This window comes from Cryptomeria japonica, chromosome 11 (assembly GCF_030272615.1).
Source record: "Cryptomeria japonica chromosome 11, Sugi_1.0, whole genome shotgun sequence".
Classification (NCBI taxonomy): domain Eukaryota; kingdom Viridiplantae; phylum Streptophyta; class Pinopsida; order Cupressales; family Cupressaceae; genus Cryptomeria; species Cryptomeria japonica.
In genome coordinates this window covers 729,814,382-729,839,154 of record NC_081415.1, presented here as the reverse complement: position 1 = coordinate 729,839,154, position 24,773 = coordinate 729,814,382, and the positions used below count along the sequence as shown (strand labels likewise).

Genomic DNA, 24,773 nt, shown 5'->3' with positions numbered 1-24,773 from the left:
TTTTTTCTACCCAAAAAACCAACACCTCACCGAGGATTCACAAGTATTTTATAGACCTCAAACAACCACTCCAACCACCAAACTGATTTTTAAAACCTCTTGACCATTGGCATACAATTAACAACTTTTGTATTAGGACAACTTTACTTGTATTATGACAACTTTGTCTAAATTTGATCATAGACCTAAACTAAGTTCCTTGTGACTTCACACTCTTGCAAATAGGTTCAAAGAGGTCCAAAAGACCTTCAAACATGATTGGATACTTCACTTATCATCTTGGTACACATTTGCATTGCAATGACAATTTGACAATTTTGTGTCAACATGACTCCATACTTAACTCAAAACACTACATAATGGTCTCAAGGACCTTTATTACATAAAGATAGTCTTTCATGACCTTATCTGAAAACATTTAACATGAAATAAGACTCTAAAACACAAATTGGCCTCATAGAGGCATATGACTAACTAGGTGCCCTTGCACCAGAATGATGTTGCAATATCGTTCTCTTTCTACTACTAATGATCTTTGATAAAAAAATGAAAAAAGGAGCAAGGTTTAGGAATGCTATGCTAATGCTAAGAATGCAAGACAATGGACAATTTCAAGTGAGCTCAACTAAGGTTTGCTTCGACATGCTGTGAACATCTCCACAAGGCTAGTGCAATCTTCTAAGGATAGCTTGATGATTTTCAAATCACTACCACAAGAATAGATAACTTAAAGTTGAAGCATACCAATGATGGAATAGTAATTGAAGTTAAGTTTTTGCTAAAATAAGTTTAGTTGACTATGCAAGATACTTCACCATCGATGTTGTACTAGTAGTATGAACAATGAGCTTCACTATCAATCATGCACATACATCTTTCATTTATCTAAAATACTTAAAGCAAATTCTATTCTAATTTTTTATGTCTTTTCGATATTAACTTCTCATAAAAGGAATGAAGAAACAAGCAAATGCTCCAAAACTCAATAAGTCACCAACACTTCAATGATTTTATTAATTTCTGCAGCATCGAGCAACAATTCTTCAAAACTCTTCTAATCGATCCTTTACAAATGAAATGAGTTGAGCTTATATAGGGCTCTCAATTACAATGAATGACCAAGATTAAATTAAAATCAAGGGCCCAAATTTTTCCACTTAAATCCTAATTAGGGTTTGTTACAAACAAAATACCTAATTATTGCAAATTATTAAATATTAGCCAATGGGAATGTGACATCCATTTAGCACAAAATACGAGGAAAAATCCTTCAATAGGAAAATTTGACGCCACATAGGATCATAACAAACTATCTTCTAGAATCTTGTTGCCCTTATCCTTTTTCCTTTTTGCAAATTCAACGAATTTGGACATCATGAATTCAATCTCAGTTATTGGAATTGTTGGCAAGTTCTTCATTTGTTCTTCCAAGTAACTGACTTCATCCAAGCTTGAGGCAAAAGTTTTCTCCCTTTTTGGTCCAAAATCTCTAGTTTTGCTAGCAAGCACTGTAAATGAGTGTATATCATCTAGCTGCTTCTCCAAAGGTGATCCGTCTGTTCCAAAGAATATGAGCTTTACTTGTTTAACTAGATGATCGGTATCAATATAGATTCCTTCATTCATCTCAGTTTAAAGAACGATCTCTACTACCTCCACAATCTTGTCATGTATCAAATTTATTGCTTGATCAACTTGGGTGCATCCATCATTGATATCCTCAAATATGACCTTTCTCATGCGAAGCAAATTACACCATTGCTGGAAATCAGGTGATTTCTCATCTCTCAATACTCCTTCGTTCATCAAAGTCTGTTTCGACATCTTCTTCATTACTTGCAATATAGGTATGGTAAAGTCTTTGGTGTAAACGAAATTATCATATGTTGCCATGAGAGCTTGCGTTCTTTCAAGAATACTTACATCTCTATCAAATATCTTCACTAGTTCCTTTATGAACACATTTGCCCTTTTGAAAGTCTTATTAATCCAAGTATCCATCAGTTGTGCTGAAGTTCTCATCTTCTCCAAATTGTCAAGTGAGTTGAGAGGAAGCAATGGTGGTGGCGCAGCTAGAGGATCATGCTGCCTCAATAGTTGCTCGAAATGCTGGAGGTGACCTCTCAATTCACTTTTTTCTCTTTCTAATTTCTTATTCTACTTCCAACTTTAGCATGTCATGGACTGTCTTTACTATGTCATTCATGTCTTCCAATGCCTAGTTAGTGGTGGGAAGACCTAAATCAATAGTCTCCAAGTCATATTCTTTTGCTGTGATCTCGCCCTCAGGTTTATCTACTCTTGGAGTGGCAATCTATATTATTCGAGACCCTTCACCATCTCTTGTCATCTTTGACATCTTGGTTGCTTTTTTCTTCTCAGTCTCTTGAGTTCTATCCAGGAAGCTGTCCAAATCGATAGGATCTTCCCCTTCCACTATCACTTCCTATCACTTCCTTCGCTAACCTCTCCCTAAGCCATGCAGGGATAGCTGATTTCTCCTCTCCTACTTGCACTTATTTAGTTGCTGATCTTCTCTGGGTGGAGATGTTACTTTTTGATCACCATCTTCTATATTCACATGTACATCACTGCCTGCCTTATCAATGATTGGCTTAGGTGAGACTAACTTGTCTTGACCCAATGGTTGCTTGCCCTTGTTTGTCCTTTCACCTTTGCTGTTCTGAATTGTGGATTCCACGAATTCATTCACTGCACAATCAATGCTTTCTCTTGGTGTATGATCTTCTAGGGAAGCTGCTTGATTCATTTCCCTCTCATGCATGAAAGAGTTATTAGTAGATGGGTGTCGTGAACTTGATTTATGTTTCTTCTTTGGTGTCTCTTCTTTGTTGGTTTCTTTCCTCTTTAATCATTTGGAATGGGCCGATTGGGTGGCACTTCCACTCTGGCTTTCACTTTTTGTATCATCATCGGAAGACTCTTCCTCTCCCATCAATTCGAATGTCTGTTGGGTGCCTTGACTCTTCAATTTGTGGATTTGGGCATATATCCAACGTCTTGGATATGTTAAGGCTAGCTTCATTAAATCCTCCAAATTGGTGATCTTCACCTCAATCCAATTGACTTTCATTTCTTTGTCTTTCTCTTGCTCATATATTGGTAGGAGGTGTCTTCCACTGTCTTGTGCTTGATCGGGAATGTTGAAGACCTTGCATGCCCTGACGATGTGAATAGGTAGTTTTGAACACATTCTTCTTCTTATGTATAGATCATCTTGAGCATTCATGAAATGATCTTCCAATTGTAACTTATGCTTGTGTCTTCTTCCACTAGATCTTTTGATGCTTCTGTAGGGATCAAAGTTGTCTTTGGAAAAGTATGGAACAAGGAGAGACTTCAATTCCTCAACCACCTTCTTTGCTGCTTGCAAGGATGGGCATACCTCTAATGACTGTCCGACTAAAATGAGAAATGGAATTCTTGACTTGTGTTTATTCTTCTGTACTTTGTTGTATGCCATCAACTGTCTCACCAACTCAAGCAATACCAACTTGTCGGTAGGATATCTCAGTAACATGTAGGGTGGACAAGAGCATCCTTGTATCCTTATGTAGGTGAACTTGGGAAACTGGATAAACCAAGCACCAAACTTCTCTATTAGCTCTTTAGCTTGTGGGATTAGTCTTTGATGAATGCCACCTTGCAAAGTTCTTGTGATGTGCATGGTGAAGGCATCATTCACTCTCCAGTAATGTGTCTTGCTAGGGTAATGTAGCTGTTTGTATAATTCACATGCTCTCAATTCTCCAGCTCTAGTTTTAACTGGACCTCTATAGATTAACTTTACATATTCATGAACTCTGGCAAGTGAATATATGATTTATGAACTCATGTAGAATTTTTTGGTTCACTCGAGTCTCTTGAGTTGTATATCAATGTTATTGCTAATAATCCTTGCCCAATTGACCCTCTCCTTTCCAATCGATATGATCTCCATAAGTACAACATCCAATTCTCAAACTGAGAGGCTTGAGGGGCTCCTACAATCCGGTTGAGCATAGTGATCAAATCATTGAATTCTTCCTTGAAGTCAATTCTATGGAGCTTGGCGGGTATCTTGGATAAGCCAGGCCTGCTCTTCAATAACCAATACTTGTTAATTATGCCTAGGCATTTGTCGAGATGATCATCATAGAATGCCTGTGTTGTTTCCTTTCTCTTGTAGATCATACCATTGAATTCAGGTTTATGGAAGGCCTCACTGATGGAAGGCCACTATCATCCTTTTGCTCGCATCATAGTGCTTAGCACACTCAATGATCAACTCATTGCAGTACACAGCTGGAGGGAAGCCTGCTGCTTTCACTATTCCACTCTCGATCATCATCTTTGAACATCCGGAAGGCTTGGTGGTGTACAAAGGTCTTTGAAACATCTTCATGTTGATTTGGTCAAGGTTGGTGCCCCCTACATTGCCCCAAAATGATGCAATCTTGGGCTCCAGCCCCCTCCCTTTGAGTCCTCCTTGATGAGAGTTTGTCGTGCTCCTGCCATGTTCTACCTGTCAGGGTTGTCCAAGATAGATTTATGATATGATATTAATGCTTACAAGTGGAAATTAATCACCTAAGCTAACAATTTCTGCTCTAGAGCGGATAATTCATCAAAATCTTCAATATTGCTGAAACCCTAGGTGCTTATGTTAAAACCCTAGCTTGCAAAACTTGATCATACTTGAACATGATCATCTAAGCTAATGAATTACGTTTTGAGGTATACTTAGATGATCAAAAGCAATGAACAAAACATCCTATGATTAGAACAACATGAAAAAAAATCAAACATGAAGATGTGTCAGTGCCAAATCAGGGTCTGATTTCAATAAAGATGGTCAAATAACAGTCAATTCAGACCTACAAACAACCTCAATTCTAGCTGGAAACTTCAATTTGATCAATAATTTGGCAAAATTGCCCTCTATATTGATGCGTTCTTGATCAAATGCTTGGAGCAGAATCAACGATTCCAGTGATGAATTTGCTGATATTTAAGTGTTAAATCGCTGATCCCTCAGATTGCCGACCCTTAACGAAAGCAATGTTGATGCTAGCAATGGCACATTTGCTGATCAAGGAAGTCAAGTCCCTGGTGTTGATGACTAAATTCGATGCTTCCAATGACTTCGCCTTTTTCTTGATGAAAATCGCTGTCAACAAGGGATGAATTTGCCCTCTTAGCAATGGCAAACTTGACAATATGAAATGTCTGATATGTTCGTTTGGAATCGCTGCCTTTGTTAAAGTTGGATCAGATTTATATATATGATACTTTTCAAATTTATAGTCACTTAGGTTTAATCTAATACTATATTACAGAATATAATATAGATTACAAATGTCTTGATAAATTTTCAGAATGCAATGTAATATTGAATTATGCACAGTAGTATATATGAATCGGGATTTCCTTTAAACCTGATTACACTATATATATTGAGCTATTCACAGTTTGAATTATATTATTTATGTAACTGTAGATCACACAATATTCTGCACAATATCACAAACTTAGTGTATTACAGATCACTCACTTATGCCACAATGATGTCGATTGTACTCTTAATAATAACGAATACATACTTTATAATATCAACCTCATATATATCTACGGACTTCCTCAAGGGCCGTGTCTCTACACCACGAGACGTGAAGGCAAAAGGACACAAGCCGATAATTGTAATCAGGTTTACTTTCAAACCGATTCAATTATAATATAATCGATTTAGTTAATATGATAACTAATCAATTAATAACAGATCGATAATCATTGTAATAATAGATGTGACATTAACCGATCATCGATGTGTAATGCAAACAGATAATCGGATACATGCGTCAATGGTAGACATAGCATGGTAAATGGTAACCACAGCTAATCTCCGATAGTTAGTTAAAATACAAATCATGGTTAACTGAAGCAAGTAAGTCGAATCACCAAATGTCTAAGGCCAATAGGCCAATTAGACATTTGGACTAGCTAGGTTTGTTAGATGATTCTGACCGTGGCTATAAATCATCAACACTCACTCTTAGCTAGGGAGGATAAAAGATATTGGGAGCAACATTCATAAATCGTATGATGCTTATCTTGGGTCCATAGTTTCAAGATGTGAATTGCCTCTGTCGGCGATTCTATTCACAAACTCTTGAGTGGATTGCCTCTGTCGGCGATTCTATCCATAGGCTCTTGTGTGGATTGCCTCAGTCGGCGATTCTATCCACAAGCTCTTGTGTGGATTGCCTCAGTCGGCGATTCTATCCATGAGCTCTCATGTGGATTGCCTCAGTCGGCGATTCTATCCACAAGCTCTTACGTTGATTGCCTCAGTCGGCGATTCTATCCATGAGCTCTTGTGTGGATTGCCTCTGTCTGCGATTCTATCCACAAGCTCTTGCATGGATCGCCGATTGCGTGGATTGCCTCAGTCGGCGATTCTATCCACAATCTTGAGTTATTGTAAGATCATCACCTTGGAAATCATTTGGAAGTCGTCACTTCCTTATGATTTACATAGAGCCCATAAAATAATTATTAGTATTAATAATAATAATCAATATTTACAATTTTACCTCAGAAGTGCTCAATCTCTATTAGTAAGCTCCCTCTCAATCACAAGGTATCTTGAGTTTCTTCTAGATAACATAATTTTCTGAACATACGTCTGAATTTCTGACTTCAGCAAGGGACACTTGTAGTTTAAGTTTGAGAGGACAAGTTCTTGCAATGTGGCCATATTCATCACATATGAAACATTGTACTTTATAGGAGTCTCTAGGCTTCTTGAATGATCGATTACCATATGTCTTTTTATCCTTTTTCCTTTGCAAACTATAGACTGGAACTTGAACATCTTCATCAACGGGTTTCATGATTCCTCTTGATATTAGGTTACACTCTTCTTGAATGCAGTCAGCTTTTAGTCTATCAAATTTGAGAACTTTGGATCGAGCACTAACTCCTTGTCTAAAGTTTTCCCATGAGATAGGGAGCCCATTTAGAGTTATCATAGTTAGCTCCTTATTATCATAAATGTGACCAATTGATGAGAGCTGGTTCCTTAATTCTGTTATCCTCATAAAATATGAAGTGATAGTCTCTTCTTTACTCATTTTAATATTAGAAAGTTGATTTTTAAGTGTGAGGATTCTGCTCGTGTTGTTAATCTCAAACATGTTTTTCAAGGCTTTGAACATGTCATATGCAGAATCTAACCTTGTAATGATAGGTAGTAGATGACTCTTTACTCCATCTACTAATAACTCCATTGCTTTAATATTGTTCTTTTCCCACTGACTCTGTTCGTCTGTTCCATCAGGTTTAGAAGGATTCTCTATTATTGTTTTTAACTCATTCTTCCTTAGTACCAACATCATTCGTAGTTTCCATGAATCATAGTTTGAGGCACCTTCAAGTCTGTCTTCGAATCTGATTCCATTCGTCATTTTAAAATACAAACTTTCAAGGAGATATCAATCTGATCTTAATCGGATCTTCCTTCACGCGGTTAGGCTTTATAGAAGGAAACTTGGCTCTGATACCATGTTAAAGTTGTATCAGATTTATATATATGATACTTTTCAAATTTATAGTCACTTAGGTTTAATCTAATACTATATTACAGAATATAATATAGATTACAAATGTCTTGATAAATTTTCAGAATGCAATGTAATATTGAATTATGCACAATAGTATATATGAATCAGGATTTCCTTTAAACCTGATTACACTATATATATTGAGCTATTCACAGTTTGAATTATATTATTTATGTAACTGTAGATCACACAATTGTCTGCACAATATCGTTGAAAATCATTGGAGTTTTTGTGGGCTTTTATTTAGGGTGTCTATGAAAATCGCAGGTTTTTTCGTAATTCATGGGTTCTCTGATCGCGTTTTCTTTATTTGAGCTCGGGCGTTGTTTGTTTTGTGTGCTGTTTTAGAGCACATGTCGCCCTTTTTTTTTCTATGCTTGAACTCCATCTACACGCGTTTTGGATAGAAATGATGTTGTTTATTGTGGACGTGACTTTTTTGTGCGTTTGGTCTTCTTGCGATGACCTGATGTTGTTTTTACTTCCTGGCTCTGCACATTTTGTGCGTCTTTTTTAGCTTGCATACATCGTCTTCTTTTGTTTGGCGATCTGTGCTTGACTTCCCTGCGGCTAGGGTTTGTGATTTCTTTGCGATTTTGGCGACCAAGGGTTTGGCTTTGTTTTTGAGCAGCTTTGTTGGATTTATTTGTTTTTTTTATTTAGGGTTTGCTCCTATATGCCCTGGTTTGTGGGTTTTCTAATTTTTGCCCATAAAAAATTAGTGTTGGTTTTTCTAATTTTCTCCATAAAAATTAGTGGTGATTTTTTATAATTTTTCTCCTTAAAATTTTTGGAAGGGTTTTACTTTTTTCCCTTAAAAACGAAGCTTTGTATGCTGATCTGTGTCTCGGATTTTGTGCCAGCTACTCTTTAATGTTTTAGTGTCAGGGTTTTCACGATTTTTCTTGAAAAATCGTTTAAGGGTTTTGTGCGATTTTCTCCTTAAAAATTGTTTATGGGTTTTGATTGATTTTTCTCCAAAACAAATTGTGTTCAAATCGTTTCTGGGTTTTATAAATTTTTTTCCTCAAAAAATTACTGTTTCGTGGGTAATCTCTGCATCACATCACAGGTTTAGCGATTTTTTCCACAAAAGTCATTGTTTCTTGCAGCTGTTTTGGATCGCACCTAGAGTTGCTCGGGCAACATGTTGATGGTGTTTTTATGCACTATACAACACAGAATAAAATACTAAGTATTCTATCTTCTCTTAAACAAAATCCTCCCCAAGTGCTAAACTGCGTGATCAAATGGGACGGCTCCAAGGTTTTGAATTTTAGCTCTTGGATAGACTCGGCGTGTTTGATGTTATATTGTTGGAATCACAAGGTGGACTTATGCTGAATCTTGAATGCTTGAAATGATGTTGTAACGTGGAAGTTAACTTGGCTTCAATAAAAAAGGAAAAGGGATGAGGGTTGAGAGAGCTAATCTAATCCTAAGAATGTAAGAGAAATGGACAATCTTTGGTGAAACTCAACTAAGCTTTGCTCTGACATGCAACGAACATCTCCAAGGATAGTGCGATCTTCTAGGGATAGCTAATGATTTTCAAATCATCAGTACAAGCATAGATACCTTCAAGGTGAAGCATATCAATGAAGGAGTGATAATTGAAGTTAAGCATGGCTAAGATGGATCCAGTTGACTACGCAAGACATTTTACAATCAGCAAGGTGTTAGTAGTATGGATGTATGAATTTCACCACTGATCATACACAAAGTTCTTCCATTCATTTAAACCATAGAAGCAATAGTCTGCAAAAAATTGCGATTGTACCCGATTAATCTTGAATCTTGGAGCCAGCTGATTTATTCCCCGAAAAAATCCCGATTCACAAAAAATTGTTGACCCAAATTTCAGTGATTTTTTTGCATTTAATTCACGTTAAAATCATGTTTAAAACACCAAAAATGACAAAAAATTGAAAAAAGTCGTTTTAAAAACTGGCAAATCCCTAGAACTCTTGAAATTACTAAATTGCTTAGAAATAGGGTTGATCTGAGATGGAATCAGAGTCAATGTGGAATCAACATTGAAAAAGTTTGTTATTTTGTCCATTTTCGGGGGGTTCATCATTCCCCACACTTCACTTGTTCAAACCCAAGAGCTTAACGACCCAACAAAGGTAGAGAGCTTGCGAGCTCAATGGTCCATCAAGGGTTTGAACTTTGGTGGCTGCCTCACCAATGGAGAGTTTCGACCACAACACTAAACGTTTGAAGACATATATAATATATATAGATATAGATATATGATATTTAATTTATAATTGATATAGTTAATTTTTGCTCAAACAAAGACATACAATTCCAAAGTGCTCCACGAAATAAATCTGAATGACAACAAACAAGCTTACATGGTTGTAAAAAAAGAGCCTCCAACACACAATCATTAAAATTTGTCTCTACCTAAAATAGTAGTTGCAAACTAGGTATTGCCAAAACCAATGGCTTGCTACTCTTTTACTTCAGCTAAACAAATGCCTTTTGTTGAATTCTACCCCATACAAAAGACTTACCAATTGCCTTCAGGGAATATAAAGCATTGCAACTATGGAACATGGAATATGATTTTATAACCCAATCCTTAAGTCACACTTTGAGGGCTTCATTGGAAATGAAATACCTTAAGTCGTGGATCTAGACCCTCAAAGGAAGTGTTAGCTCGCCGATTAGAGGTGGCTTTGAAAATCAAGACCCCTAGTTTGCTGATTTGAAGTCTCATTGGAAGCAAAAAAATGCTTAAGTCGCTCTTTGGAGGGGTCAATGGAAATGATCGAAATGCTTAAGTCGCTTTGGTTTAACCCCTCATTGGAAGTGATTAATTTCCTTCCTAACTTTGAAGAATACACGGTTATACTGAGAGCGGGGGACGAATCAATATAACAACAAATTTCACCAATTTAAACTTTTTCAACTTCAATCACAAGTATATAACTTATCTCATAAACATATTCATTGCATACAAACACTCATATGTGATCTAACTAATATGAACACAATTATAAATTTAGAACACAAGATATATACGTGGAAACCCTTACGGGAGAAAACCACGACAAATTAATGTTTTTATAAATTTCTCCTTTTACAATGTTTGTAGGCACCAACCCCTACGTTTGTTTGAGAGCACCAACCCACTAGAAGCACCAACTCCCAAATTTGATTTTTGTGAGCACCAACCCACTGGAAGCACCAACTCCCAAATCTGAATTCTTGAGCACGAACCCACTTCACATAAATCTGATTTTCCACCTTGACAATGTTGCTATAACAACAGATGATGGATATTATTTTTCTATACAAAATACACTCATATATCACTTCATGAATCTGATCTAACACATTCTATAAATCGGCCCCAACACTCTTTACAAATCTGATCTAACACTGCTTTATGGCTGCTCAATGACTGATCCAAAACCTGCTACAAATAGGGCACAAAATCTGTTCCAAAATCTGATCCAATTTTTTTCTTCAATCAGACATAAAGTCTGCTCCAAATCTGATCCAAACTTCTGTACAAGATCTGCTCATAAGGCCTTCATAAAATCTTCATAAATCTGATATAAAGTTCTTCTCATGTACTGCATACATGTACATCTCAAGGATCTTCTTTCTATTCCATACTTGGCACACGCATACCACCCACTTCATCACTCCTATTTTCAATGTCCATTTATTCCTACCAAGATATACGTTTTATTTCAAAAGTCACACCTCTTCATAATTGAAGAGTTTTCTCCAAGAGAGATGTCCTTAAAGGAACCATCTTTTATTCACTAAACAAGTCACAATCCTTGCTAATATAAATACTTAAACGCTGCCTTTTGTAAATCGATATCATTGACTTTATAACAGATAGAAACCTTTTAGACTAATATTTATTTAATCTTTCCTTCAGCAAATCACATCTTTTTATTAATTGTATCTTCTAATTAATCTTCAAATTACACCTTGTCACTTTATATACTTTTTAATGTTTGTTTGTACTTTAATGCAAATCTTTCACCATTCCAATAAAGTCGCTCTCTTCTCTTTCGCTGACCATATCATCTTTATCGAACCACTAAATTATCAATCGCCAGACATGCAATCTGAGATCGAGCCATTATACTTTGTTATTTGTATTGCCATCCTTTCTTAATGAAATTCACCAGCATATGAATTATGTAATTGATCTTAGTCGGCTAACAAAGTACTTAAGTCATCACATCTTTGACTAGGTGCCGAGTTTATCTTGCCAGGTTAATATTTCTTTACCTGATCGTATTTAATTAATCACCGCTTCATGAAGTATTCAGTTTAGTCGCCTACCTTTTCTAATAAAGAAATCAATTCTTCTTCATGATATTTAATTCTTCCTTGGTAATGTCGCTGTCATAGAGGAAGTCGACAATATTGTGACTCAACCCATGGTAAATCGATGTCCTTTAATTTTCATTCTTTACTAATCACTGACGCTGCATAATCATAGGATAGTCGCTCCATTATCCTCTTTATTAATTCTTTATCAAATTGCTGATCATAAGGATTGAATCGCTGCACATTTTCTGGTTCAATCGTTGTTCTCTTTAATATTGACACCTCATATTTTCCTCGTCGATCACTGTATGAAGTCGGTCACCATGCTGTGTATATATCACTGTCTATGTCATATCAAACTTATATTGACACAAATGATTCATCATTTTACTGTCTAGATACAGTGTTATTCTTACTATTCTTCCTTCACCCACGAATAACAATAGAGGATTTCACGAATTATGGAGTATAGGCGTATCAAGATAATCCACGTCCAAACCTGGTCGGCTATTTGTTTTCTGCCTTTAATATACTTGATGCCTTCATACAAAATCACTATCCTTAAGCATAGCCGCTGTAGAATGTAAGTGCTACTTTTAAACTTCTATATTATCGTCTCCATGTTTATAGGTAGTCTCCTGCTGATCACATTGATCGGTTAATATTCGTGCATATAAAACATATTTGCTTTTTCTTTACAAAGAAGTTTGCTGCCTTAACATATATCGTTGTGCTTTAGTTATCACCACCTTCTTTGTATTTGTTTATGCTTTGTTAATATGTGTTTGTGTAGGATTTTCTAATCAGAATAGAAATTGTATTTATCATTATCTTCACTTTTGTCCCATCTTGGTTATGTACTGAGAATAAACTGGAGCTTTTTATTGCTTTTGTCTGAAACATTACATTCTACTTCCAGAGAACATATGCTTTAACAATTCATGAAAACCATCACTTGGATGATGATTATGATTCCATGTAAATGTCTTCTTCTCCATAAAGTCTTCTTGAAACATAAATATGGAATCGGCCACACTACCATGATGATTGTAAAATACAATGGGAACATTCATCTTGATGGTAACAACCAAAATAGAGGCATCAATGACTTATCACTTTGACATCAATGACAATTTATCTATTGCATTGTCTTTTTACCTTCTTTGACATCAATGACAACATTTCCATCAAACTTGATATTACGCAATCCTCTTAGCAACACACTTGGCAAAATCATGATCTCATTCAAATCAATGCAATGCAAAAACCTTAGTTTGCTGATTCAAGGGGTCAAAGGAAGTGGAGAACCTTAAGTCGCTTATTTGGGGGGGGGCAAAGGAAATCTTCCAAAATGGCAACTTTCGCTTTCTTGTTCCATTTGCTCCAAGCTTCTCGTGATAATTTGAACTTCAAATCCCTTTTCCTTAGAATGTTGACCTCTAGAAGCAACTTGCCTTAGCCAATTTTGCACTTCAACTCTGATTTTGCAGGCAAAAGATTTTGATCAAATGGAATGATCATCATGAATCATTCATTTCCTAAGCTTTGAGAACTAACCGACCTCACCTCATCCTAAAGAGAGAGAGTTGACTTGATTATCTCCTGGCCACCTAAGCTACTACACCTCTTCCAAGTGAAAGGCTAATAGCCAAAGACACAACAACTATCCTAGAAAGCAAAAATAAAGTGGGGCCCCCATTTGCAATGGGGCGATATGTGAATACGTCACAACACAACGGTCTGCATAAGGGTTTGCCGATTTTTCCTCAAAATCGTGGTTTCAGTTTGAAAAGCTGTTCTCGGTATCTCTGGCTACAGGGAGGGACAGTTTTGTTGGACCAATCTCAGTTTGTTTTGGTTTTCTTGGTCATTTCCATAAGTTTTGCAGAATCAGGGAGGGTCTCAGCAGCAAGCTCATTTTGCAGAGCGTTCTGAAGAGAAGGGGACAGCTTTCTCTTTGCATTCCCGACCAGAAGGGGGCAGCCTTCTATGCATTTGTGACCAAAAGACCTGCAGATTATGTCTTCTATAGGGTTGTTAGGACGATGACCATTAAGGGAGGGTATTAAAATATTGTAATGTTTCTTTGATGGTCATCTTAGTTAGTTTAGGTAGTTTCTAATTCTGGCTTCTGTTCACAATTGTTTCATTTAGAAACATCGTCTTTGTAAATCTATGTAAGGAGCCTTTGTCTCCTTTGTTTAATACATCGATTTACGATTCGGGACCACGCGAACTTTTTATTTTGATCTGTCTCTTTCTACCAATCATAGGTATTGGTCTTTACCCCGATCTAGTTCTATTTTTATATAATGCTAATAAAAGTAAAATGGTCCATTATTATTATATACCTCTGAAAACATCAGTGTATCCAAATTAACTCTCCTCAACCCTTGGGTGACATATTGTGTTTCTATACCCCTAGAACTGACCTTTAATAGAAGAGAAAAGGTGGTTGAATAAGTTGGGGTCAAGTCAGAGGTACATTGGGCAATAGAAAGAAATGATGAAAAGTGACAAAGAAGCATGAAAGGAAAAATAAGATGAAGCCTGCCAAGACAAATTACAAAGAATAAAGAAACCACTTAAAAGAATTGTCAAGGAAATGATCCTTTCTTGGATTTAACCCAGATATCTGAGAGTTTGAAGACTAATTGAGAAACAATTTTAATAACCCATATAAAGCATATTCAAAGTACAACTCTTGCAGGTAAGCTTTTGATGCAGGAGGAGACTTTTCCTGATGTTAATCTAGAAGGATTCGAGAGTCAATCAGAGGAGCAGAGGAATTACAAGACTCATTTATTAATTCGAAAGATTACTTAAATTATAAATAGGAATCTAGAGGGACCCAAGTGTCAACTGAGAAACTGCAAGAGTTCTTCTTGCATCCATAGTTGACTTGAAGCTGATTCCTCATCATCTTCAACTTTAAGAAACTGGTAAAATTGTTTGTGACTCTAAATGTGTTATATTCCTTCTGCATCCCTAAGTCACAGGATACGGCGATTTTCATGGATGAGGTTCGAATTTAATCAAATTTTAAACTTCTATAATTAAAATCGAATTTAATCGAATTTCCTCTATAAAGCACTGGTATCTGCCTCTAAACACAACTCAGCTGGTCGTGGGTATTCTTTGTATATGCTTTGTATCTATTGGGTCATGGGTGTCTGCAACTGCTGGGTTGCCCTCGGATTTTCTCCAAAAAGGGTCGCTATTCTGATAATTTATTAGAAGTATACATATATTTAAAAATAAACAAAATTATAGAAGGCGAATTTTGTCCGAATTTTTTTTCGAATTTTTCCCTTGTCGAATTTCATCCGAATTTCATGGCTGTCGAATTCGAATTCGAATTCGAACCTTGTGACTTAGCTGCATCCTATACTTAATCCTGAAATCAGTGAACGATTTCTGTGTCTTATCTCACCTCACCTTTGAAATTTAATTTTTAGAATGTATAATTTATGGTTCTCCCTAATTTTCTACTTTCCCACTCTAGTGGAAACCTCTACCTGCAGCATATTGCTTTATGTTCATCTCTAGGTCACTGGTGATTTTACCACCATACACTTCTACAAATATCTTGAATATTAAATTGACACTAATGTATCTGTAAAAACTGTATATACTAACTGGGTTGAGATACTCCTAGCTATTTTTACTTTTAGGGTACAATGCAGTCACTTGACTGTTTTCTCTTCAAAGCAGGAAATGATCATTGAAGCATCTGTCTTTAACCATGATAATTATCTTGCATAGTTTTAGTTCAGCTTGGTTTCATTTTAGAGCATGCTTTCATATTGACATTTTAAAAGGTAAACTATTGCTATAAGCCTGCACTTTCATATTCACATTTTGCATGCTGAAGTGTTCATAATGTATGCTGTGTTGTAATCATCTTTTTAATTTGGGAGACAGATTCACCTGCTTTATTTTCATCCATTTATATTGCAGATAAATCTTGCTCAGGAGACACTACATGGGCTCTTGGCCCATTGGCTATCAAGGAGACGGCAGAAGATGTCAACACAAACTTCTAATGGGGATATTGCACCAGGGCAGGAAACTGCCCTTAGAAATCACATTTCTCATAGAATAGATCATGATGATGCCGAAAACCATAATTCTGGAGTTCTTCCAGCTTTTGAGTTTTCTACTATTTCACCCCCATCTATAATCACTGAAGGTACTCATGGAGGTCCATGGCGCAAGAAGATAACTGAGTTAGATGGGACAGAGGATGAGAAGGATCTTCCATGGTGGTGCATAGAATGCGTGTTGCACGGTCGACTTCCTCCTAGAGACAGTGCAAAGTAATGCTTGTTTTTAGTCCCTTTCTTTTCTTTGAGGATGTGATGATTAGTTGGATTAGACTTGAGATTGCTGTTATGTCATGCACCACTAATTTGATTAGAGTTGATTTTATTTCATATAGATAAATGGTGTTCTATTCTGTATTTCCTGTATTCTATTTTCAACTTCTTTGCTTAGAATTGATCAGAGCACTCATACCACACATTGAGACCGTATTTAATGGTGATGGTCTACAATAGGATCCAAGTGCTTATTATAAAATTTATATACTCACAAGGAAAAATAGTGAAGTAAACTTCAAATCTTTCATATCATATCAACTATAATTATTTAGTAATCCTTTTAGATTCACAACCGTTCCAATGGGCACATGAGCAAACATAAGGGTGAATACTGCAAGATTATATATAGTAAATCAGTGTGTATTTAAAGTTAAAAAATGTTTGATGCCATTTTAGATTTTAGAAGTTTTGAGATATGGAGAGGAAATGTATATTTCTCTTGCTGGATAGAAATCTTTATGAGGCTACATACCAAATTACCCATTTCGTGCTGCAGCTATTAATGAATGGCCGCCTTGATAATATTTAGTTTGTTTGCATCTTTAGTATGTATTGCAAACTGATGTGCTTCTTGTAGAAATAGTACAAATAGAAAAGGGAGCTAATGAAAATTTTCAAATTTTAAGTTTGTGAATTCTTTAGTATTTAGTATTATATTCTATAACCATTTGCAGAAGCTTTATTATTGGCAAGCTTTGAATAGCTGCAACTCTGTATAAGTTCCCCATGATCAGGTTTTCTTCCTGGCTTTGGCAAACCTCAAAACTAAATTGCAGAACTATGGCAAATCCTTTCAAAATTTATCCCACATTCTGGAATTCATTTTACTTATTAAAGATATTTTTGATTATACGACAACCAGGAACTTTAATGGCCAAGTTCACCCTACATTTTTCATTGTGGAATGTATCAGGAAATGGATGTATTCAATTATCAAATATCTGATACACATGATCACCAATATTGATCATGCTGAGGATAATAAACATTGGTGGTGTAATATGCATCGTAGCGTTTGGGTTACGTAGTACCCTATGTTGTTTTCTCAAGCAGCATTGTTAGCATAAATATTCCACTGCTTAGAAGGCCCATCTATGTAGCCAGTATCCTCATGTGAGACCAACTGGAGCCCTGCTGTGAGTTTAAATCAAAATCTCAATATGCTTAAATGTCAATTAGTTTCTCTTTATGCTGTGAAGGAAATTCCATGCGCTCCAATTCTTTCTAGAAACTTGAGCAACTTGCCACTTGAGAAAGAAGACGTGATAAATGGCTATGGATCTCTGCAACATGGGTCTCTGCTGTGAGCAAATCGATGGGATCACACACGATCTTCTTTGCCTCATTTTGTTCGCAAACAAAACCAACAAATTGTGTAATGGCCAATGGGTACTATATCTCTCTCAGGCAGTGTTCAAAGTCACACAATGTCTTTGGATCCATGATAGTTGCTCTCTTTGTTGTTGTTCTAGTATCATGCCTTTTAGGATTATATCATGATCAGCGATATGTAGAGTTGGATTTGTTAATTTTGGATCCGAAATAAAGATAAGCAGCAAAACAATAATTCTGAACAATAAGACACAGCAAATACCCTGGGAAAACCCTCCTTGAGGGAGAAAAGCCCAGCCACAAATATATCACTTATATATTGATTGAAGGAGCAGAAGACTGATTTACAACTTGCCCAAACACAAGGTTGATCTGATACAGTGATGATAGCACCTCTCTAGATGTGAACATACAAACAATAATGAATTCTCCTTAGTATTGATCCCCTTGAAGAAAAAATATCGATCTGCTGTATGAATGCAAATGCCTCCTTGAAGTATGCAAACTTTTCTTCCCAAAAAAATACCTTGACCATGAAGAAGGGAGTTGCCTTGAATATATACACATTAAGGTGGTTTTATGTGAAGGGTCGGCCTCTTCCACAAAAGAGATGACTTTACAAAGTGAGGAGACACACCACTTGAGTCGGCCCTATAAGTTATTTAATTATTTCGAATCTAGGAGGGAAAGAGAACTGCCGCCGCTATAACATTAACAGGTTTAGATGGTTTAACCTATAGCTGATCTTAATTTGCATTTTCGTCAAGCAGATACAAGCAAACATCCTTAATATGTTAATTCTCAAAGAACGTAGAAGGGAACTTAGTGGCACAAAGTTGGCACATTGTTTGTGCCATGTGCGAGGTAAATATATAGACATGAAGAGGAATCATCAGTGTCAAAGGAACAGTCTTCTATATCCAGAGGAGTGTAGTCAATGGGATAGCTTGGTTATTAACTTCTGTAATAATCTAATGAGCAACTTTATTAATGACCGTTGTTCTCTAAATTTGGTAAAGTCCAATCATAATAAATTGTTCATTGTAACGGAAAACCACATCATTGAAAAATATTCATTATGTAATTGAAACCTATGGGTTTGATAGAAGCAAGAATCTTTTGGGGAAATGTCGGCAAACCAAAAGTATAAGATTTTTTGAAAAAATTGGGATAGAATTGGATTTAAAAAAAATATAAGTAATAAATTTAAATATTTAAATTTTTAATTCTTATATATAGTAAATTAAAATTATTAAAAAATTCAAACTATTAATAAGTTTAAAATTTCATTTATATAATTAAATTTGTTCATATTAAAATAAAATAATATTTTTTTGAAATTTAATTTAAATTTTAAATATTTGAAATTGTTAAATTAGTGATTTTTATATATAATAAATTAAAATTATTGAAAAAAATTATAATAAATTTAAAATTTATTTATTCAAATTAAACTAAAACAATATTTTATATCTTTAATTTAATTTAAATTTTTGAATTTGTTAAATTTTATATAGTAATATTTAGAAATTAAATTAAATATTTGAAAAGATTAAATTTTAAATTTTTAAATATTACACTTAAAAAAAATATATAAAAAATAAAACTATATCAAATAGAAATATCTTAAATTTGAAAAAAATTTAATATAATTAAAATCATATTTATAAACTATATTATTAAAAATTTAAATCCATCATGCACCACAAATGGATGGATTTATATGGTCCGACTGCATCTCAAGAAATAGGGTTTTCCTTCCCCGTGAGATTGGGGAAGAACAAAGCCCAACTACCCTCTATGTTTTGTTCAGCTGCTAGATGAAATGGATTCTCGAGGCAAAGCCGTATGATGTGGAATGTGGGTAGAGCTGTATGATATAGAACCAACTCTTCTGCAAAATAAAAATAAATAAAATATGAATAAAAACTAGTGAAAGGGAAACCATACAAAGCACCCTACGTGCAACATCCTGCTTGCAACAGCTTCTGGCGAAATTGTGCAGACGTCATATTTCAAACTTCGTGGACCAAATCAAGTGTAGAAATTGCGTTCACAATTTTCTGTGATTTAAATGTATTGTTTCAACCATTTTTTAATGATTTAAATGTGTTCACACCCTAAAAATATGCTGAAAATCATGGATTTAGAAAAAAAACCAATTTCTGGGAGGGGGGATCAACAAACTTGCAGATTTCTGATTTTTGTGATTAATCGTGATTTTTTTTGTGATTTTTGCTTCTTTGAATAAACCGAATGAATGCAGTGTAATTATAGGGACAAACAGGCGATAAGATTTGATCCTTGCATCCAAATGGTATGCTTGCTATACCACTGCATTAAGAAAATAGTTATGACTGACAGAGAGCATCCATACGTGTCCCCACTCCTAAGTTCAATGCCTTGTAGTTTGTACTATCCTCCTATTCAATAAACCACAATTGTTCCTTCTGTGTATTATGATTGTATGAGCTCTTGAAGTTGGCCTGTAGTACTTCTAAAACATCTCTTTCTTAATGCTAAGCATAACACAGTTCTACCCTTGGGGGTACAAATGGGTTTCATTCCAAATATACAGTATTAAGCCATCCTCATGATGGAGTTTCCTTTACCCATGTAAATTCCTTTTTGAGTGCCGGTACATTTGAATGCATTTGAGGTTTTGATGGCTTTTTGCACATGTTAAACAGCAGTGAACATAGGGTTAGCTGCATTACAAAAACTCTTCTAACTGTACAAGGCTGTAAACCGATCAATGATTCATAAAAATCCTACACAGAATTAGTCCAGGCTTCATTTTATGGAATCTTTGGAGTAAAAAATGTCCAAAATTTGAGGGTGCTATGCTAAGGATTGATCTTCTGATTAGAAGCATGAAAGCACACATTTGCATTATAGCTCTCATCTATGCCGACCCCCCTTCATATCAATTCTACTCATCTGACATGATTGATCTAAGAATATCAAGATGTTGGTATGTTCCCTTTTATAACAAATGGATCAACTATAAAGTTCAACTTTGCCCTTTATTGGATTTCTTGCCCAGTGTGACTTCTCAAGGTAAACTTTGGAGGTTCTTAAAAACACGTCCTAGACCCACAAGAATAGGGGATGTTATCTGAGATGATGGTTGGCATCTTCTTATTTAGTTCTTGCAAAACATGAGTGTTTGAACAAATCATATTTTACTGAACTTCTCTCTCTACATTGTGGCACTTAGTTGCCTGCAATCTTAGGTTTTTGCAAGCCATGCAATAAAGGCAATTCAACAATCATCATCAACCCTTGAGTCCTTCCATCCAATTGAGGAATGGAGAAAAGCAATTGTGACATCATTTCCACTCTGCAAAGAATGAGAGTTCATGTTGATCATTCTAGAAGGCATTATAATCTGGTGGTGGACATCCTTTTAACGCCAATGGCTGTTTATAATGATCTAGGATGCCTTGAGATTTCTAGAACAATCATGACCTGCTGCCAAAAGTTTGAAAACTAATGGACATTTAGCTTTCTATTGTTAATCTTGCTGACCATGATTACTCTCCAACACTATGCAACAATACATGGATGTTTTGAGTTACACTATATCAAGGTTAACAAACTCTTAGAGGTGGGGGTTATCTTAAGTGTTGTAGTATGTACAATAATGAGTATAAGAGTTCGTATAGTCGAGTAGAAATTCACTTGTTTGCAATGATCAACCAAGAAATTCAAATTTGTCCAAGGTTGAATAAATAAGATTTGCCAAAGAAACAAATTTACTTGTATATCAAAAAGCAAGAAGCAATCGAAACTGCAAATGAGAGAACAAACTAATTACCCAAGAAAGGATCACACAAGTCACCTCCAAGGCAATCTTTCACTTCTCTAATAGTGATTGCTTCACATCCATTCATTGTGACACGATCTTTCAAAGAAGATGAAATTGCCTCTCTTTCTTGCCAAAGAGGCTCATTAGATAGGAGATAGAAAATTAGCATATTGTGCATTGCATTTATGCAAATAGGATTCCTTTCAATCTAGTGAGATCACCATATTGATAGGAAATGATGATGACAATTAGGTAGACACCTATAGGTTATGTAGGTCTTGTGTATTGTTGATGTGTTTTTTATGCACATGCGAACACAGAATAAAATACCAAGGTATCTTATCCTCTCTTGAACAAAGTTATTCGAATGCTGAAGATTTGCCTAAGGATAAATCGAAATAACTCCAAGGTTCTTATATGTAGGTTCTCTACGTGTGGATAAGCTCTGTTGTTGTGATGTGATTATGCTGGAATCACAAGGGGACTTATGTTTGTATGCCTGAATGCTTGATTTGCTAGAACCTGAGTCCTAACTACTCATTGGGAGATAAAGAAATTTCAAAAGCATAGGGTTTAGAGAATCAATTCTAGGACCTAGAATGTAAGAGTATAGATGAATGACTAGGTGGAGTCCTACTGGGCTAGGTCTCACCATCAAACTGAACAATTCGACACCAACTCAGTGCAATCTTCTAAGGAACGCTCTGAATATGTTCAAATCGTTACACCATCAGACACTGATCACCATTCAAGTTAATGCATGAAAAATGTACGTATAACAATTCGAGATTAAGCTCATTTTAATGCCAGTTGACCACACAGGGTGCACTTACAATCAGTAAGAGGCTAGTGGTATGGACTAGGCGGATTCCACACGAGTGCATTCAACAATTTTCTCAATTCAATCTAATTATATGAAGATCCAACAAGAAACCATGCACATTGCAAAGGGACAACATATTTCACCATATCTTCAATGAAAATGGAATCTTTTACAATTAAGGCAACAATTTCTTGCCTTTTCCTCCTACTCTACTCTAACTTCTATTCTATTGACTATTGGCTGTTCTAACCAGTATTAACTAACTATTCCCCTTTACAAATGAAGAGCTTGAGCCTTCTATAATGCTCTCAATACAATTCAATGGCTCAGATCAATTTGAGATCAATGGCCAAGATTTTACAATGAAAACCCTAATTGGGGTTTGTTACAACAAACTCCTTTAGCGAATGAGAAAATTACATTCAATGCATGAGAACCAATAGGAAACAGGGGTAGGTACATCGGAGTTTGTGCCTTTGTGCATAAGTGTGGTTCATCGAATCTGGACATGCTGATGTGGACTTTTCTGACTGGAGGAATAGTGATTGGGATGCCACCTTGTCTAGTACTTGCTTAATCAAGGAATGTTGTATCTCTTGATATTCAATATGATGATGATGAGAAGCTAATTTTGATTAACTCTTCTGAAACTATCTGCTTCTTCAACGTTCCCTTGCACTGACCTTGGTTGATCCTCCTTCTTCCTTGATGTACCTGATGAATGATGTACCCTTCCTTGATTCTCTTGTATTTGATGAAGCCTCCTCATGGTCAAGTCACTCCTTCATCTCTAACATCTTGTGATTTCTCCATGTGATAGAATGAGGTCCTTGAGGATGGTTAGCTCCATTGCTTGCGACTGTTAAACACTTGAAGTCTTTAGCACTTTGAGTCTTCTTTTATGCGCTTAAGGGGCCCCTTGAAGATGATGAAGCTTCCTAATGATGTCCTTGTTTTTGTTTGTTCTTCCTTCTAGCCCGACCTTCTTGATCTACAAAGAAAACAAAAGATGATTAAGAATACATGGTATATATTCTAACATGGCATTTCTTACCTTAAATCATCAACAAGAAGATATTTGAATCAATTTCCCTTGAAGCTAGGAGGAAAAGACACACTTTTAGAAGAAATTCGCTCATGTACCTTAGAGAGGGTCAGAAGCGAATTTGACATTTGTGTTCAAATTCATCAAGTTTACTCATTTCTACTAGCTCAAACCATGATTATAGGTCCTTAAGGCTTGGATGAGGTCATTCTTCCTTATGCAAAATTCTTGAACCAAGGATTCTACCCAAACTGGAGGTGAGATGTAGATTTTGAAGGAATTCGCCTGTACCTCTAGAAGGGCCAGGAGCGAATTTGATCCTCTAGGCTCAATTCATACTCCTTTTCACTTAGACTTGACCTTTCAATCTCTCTCTCCTAAAGACATCATTTATTTGACCCCCAAAAAGGTCTAAAAGAAGGATTTCGCTTTGGACCTTGGGCAAGGTACATGCCTCAAGAAAAACTTGCTCTGGACCCTTTGGAAGGGTCAGGAGTGAAATTTACATTTTACTCAATTTTCCTTCATAGAAATTCATTTCTCATCCTTTTCTCATCAAAAACAAGTCATTTGCCTTCGAAAATGCTTAGGAATAGGTTTCGCTCAAGGGCTTAGGCAAGGTACAAGACCTCCTAAGAATTTTGCTTTAGACCCTTTGGAAGGGTCAGGAGCTTAGGTGGAATTCGCTTTGGACCCTTTGGAAGGGTCAGGAGCGAAATTTGGCATTTTTCTCAAAACCTTCACACTTTCAACATTTCACTTTGTTGTACACATCAATTCTCTCTCTCTATCACGCCATAGGAGCAAATATTTTGACCCCAAACAAGGAGCAAATAGGTGTATAGGAAAATTCGCTCTGGACCCTTTGGAAGGGTCAGGAGCGAAATTCATATTTTCACTCAATTTTCACATTATTGCTCATGAATTTTAACAAGTTCAAACCTTTTAAGAGAGTTTAAGCAGAGACTCCTTCAAATTTTCTTGCATGCCTCACCTTGATTCGCTCTAGACCCTTTGAGAGGACAAGACCTATAATGAAATTCCCTCTTGACCCTTGCAATTTCCACTCAAATTTCTCATCCAATATTGTTGCAACTCATTCCAAGGGCATGGATCAATCAATCTTCATTCAATCAAGGTGTAGGAGTAAGGTTTATGGTCCAAAATTAGGACCAGGGGAGGGTATTAGGAGAATTCGCTCTTGTCCCTTTGGAAGGGTCAGGAGCAAAATTCACAGTCTAGCTCAAATTTCTCTCATTTTGATCTTCAAGCTTGCTTCAATTCATTTGATAGATCATTCTTCCTTTAATTGAGGCCTGGAAGCAAGGGTTATAGTCCAAGTTAGGACCAAGAGAGGTTCTTAGGAGAATTCGCTCTGGACCCTTTGGAAGGGTCAGGAGCGAAATTCTTCTTTAAGCTCAAATTCTTGACTTTTTCTCCAAATTTCCAA

The 24,773-nt window shown here is 35.9% G+C and overlaps 1 protein-coding gene across 4 annotated transcripts in view; it reads left to right on the top strand.

Moving 5' to 3' along the window:
* The window catches only part of LOC131072104 (uncharacterized), a 125,209-nt gene that overhangs the window by 85,084 nt on the left and 15,352 nt on the right, over nt 1–24,773 (top strand). For all 4 annotated transcript variants that reach the window (XR_009359339.1, XM_058008163.2, XM_059213790.1 and 1 more), the window contains one exon: nt 15,891–16,249. Coding sequence is in view for 3 of the 4 variants with exons in the window: in XM_058008163.2 (XP_057864146.2) it covers nt 15,891–16,249 (359 nt within the window). In the remaining variant the exon portion in view is untranslated. The remainder of the gene's footprint in view (nt 1–15,890; nt 16,250–24,773) is intronic.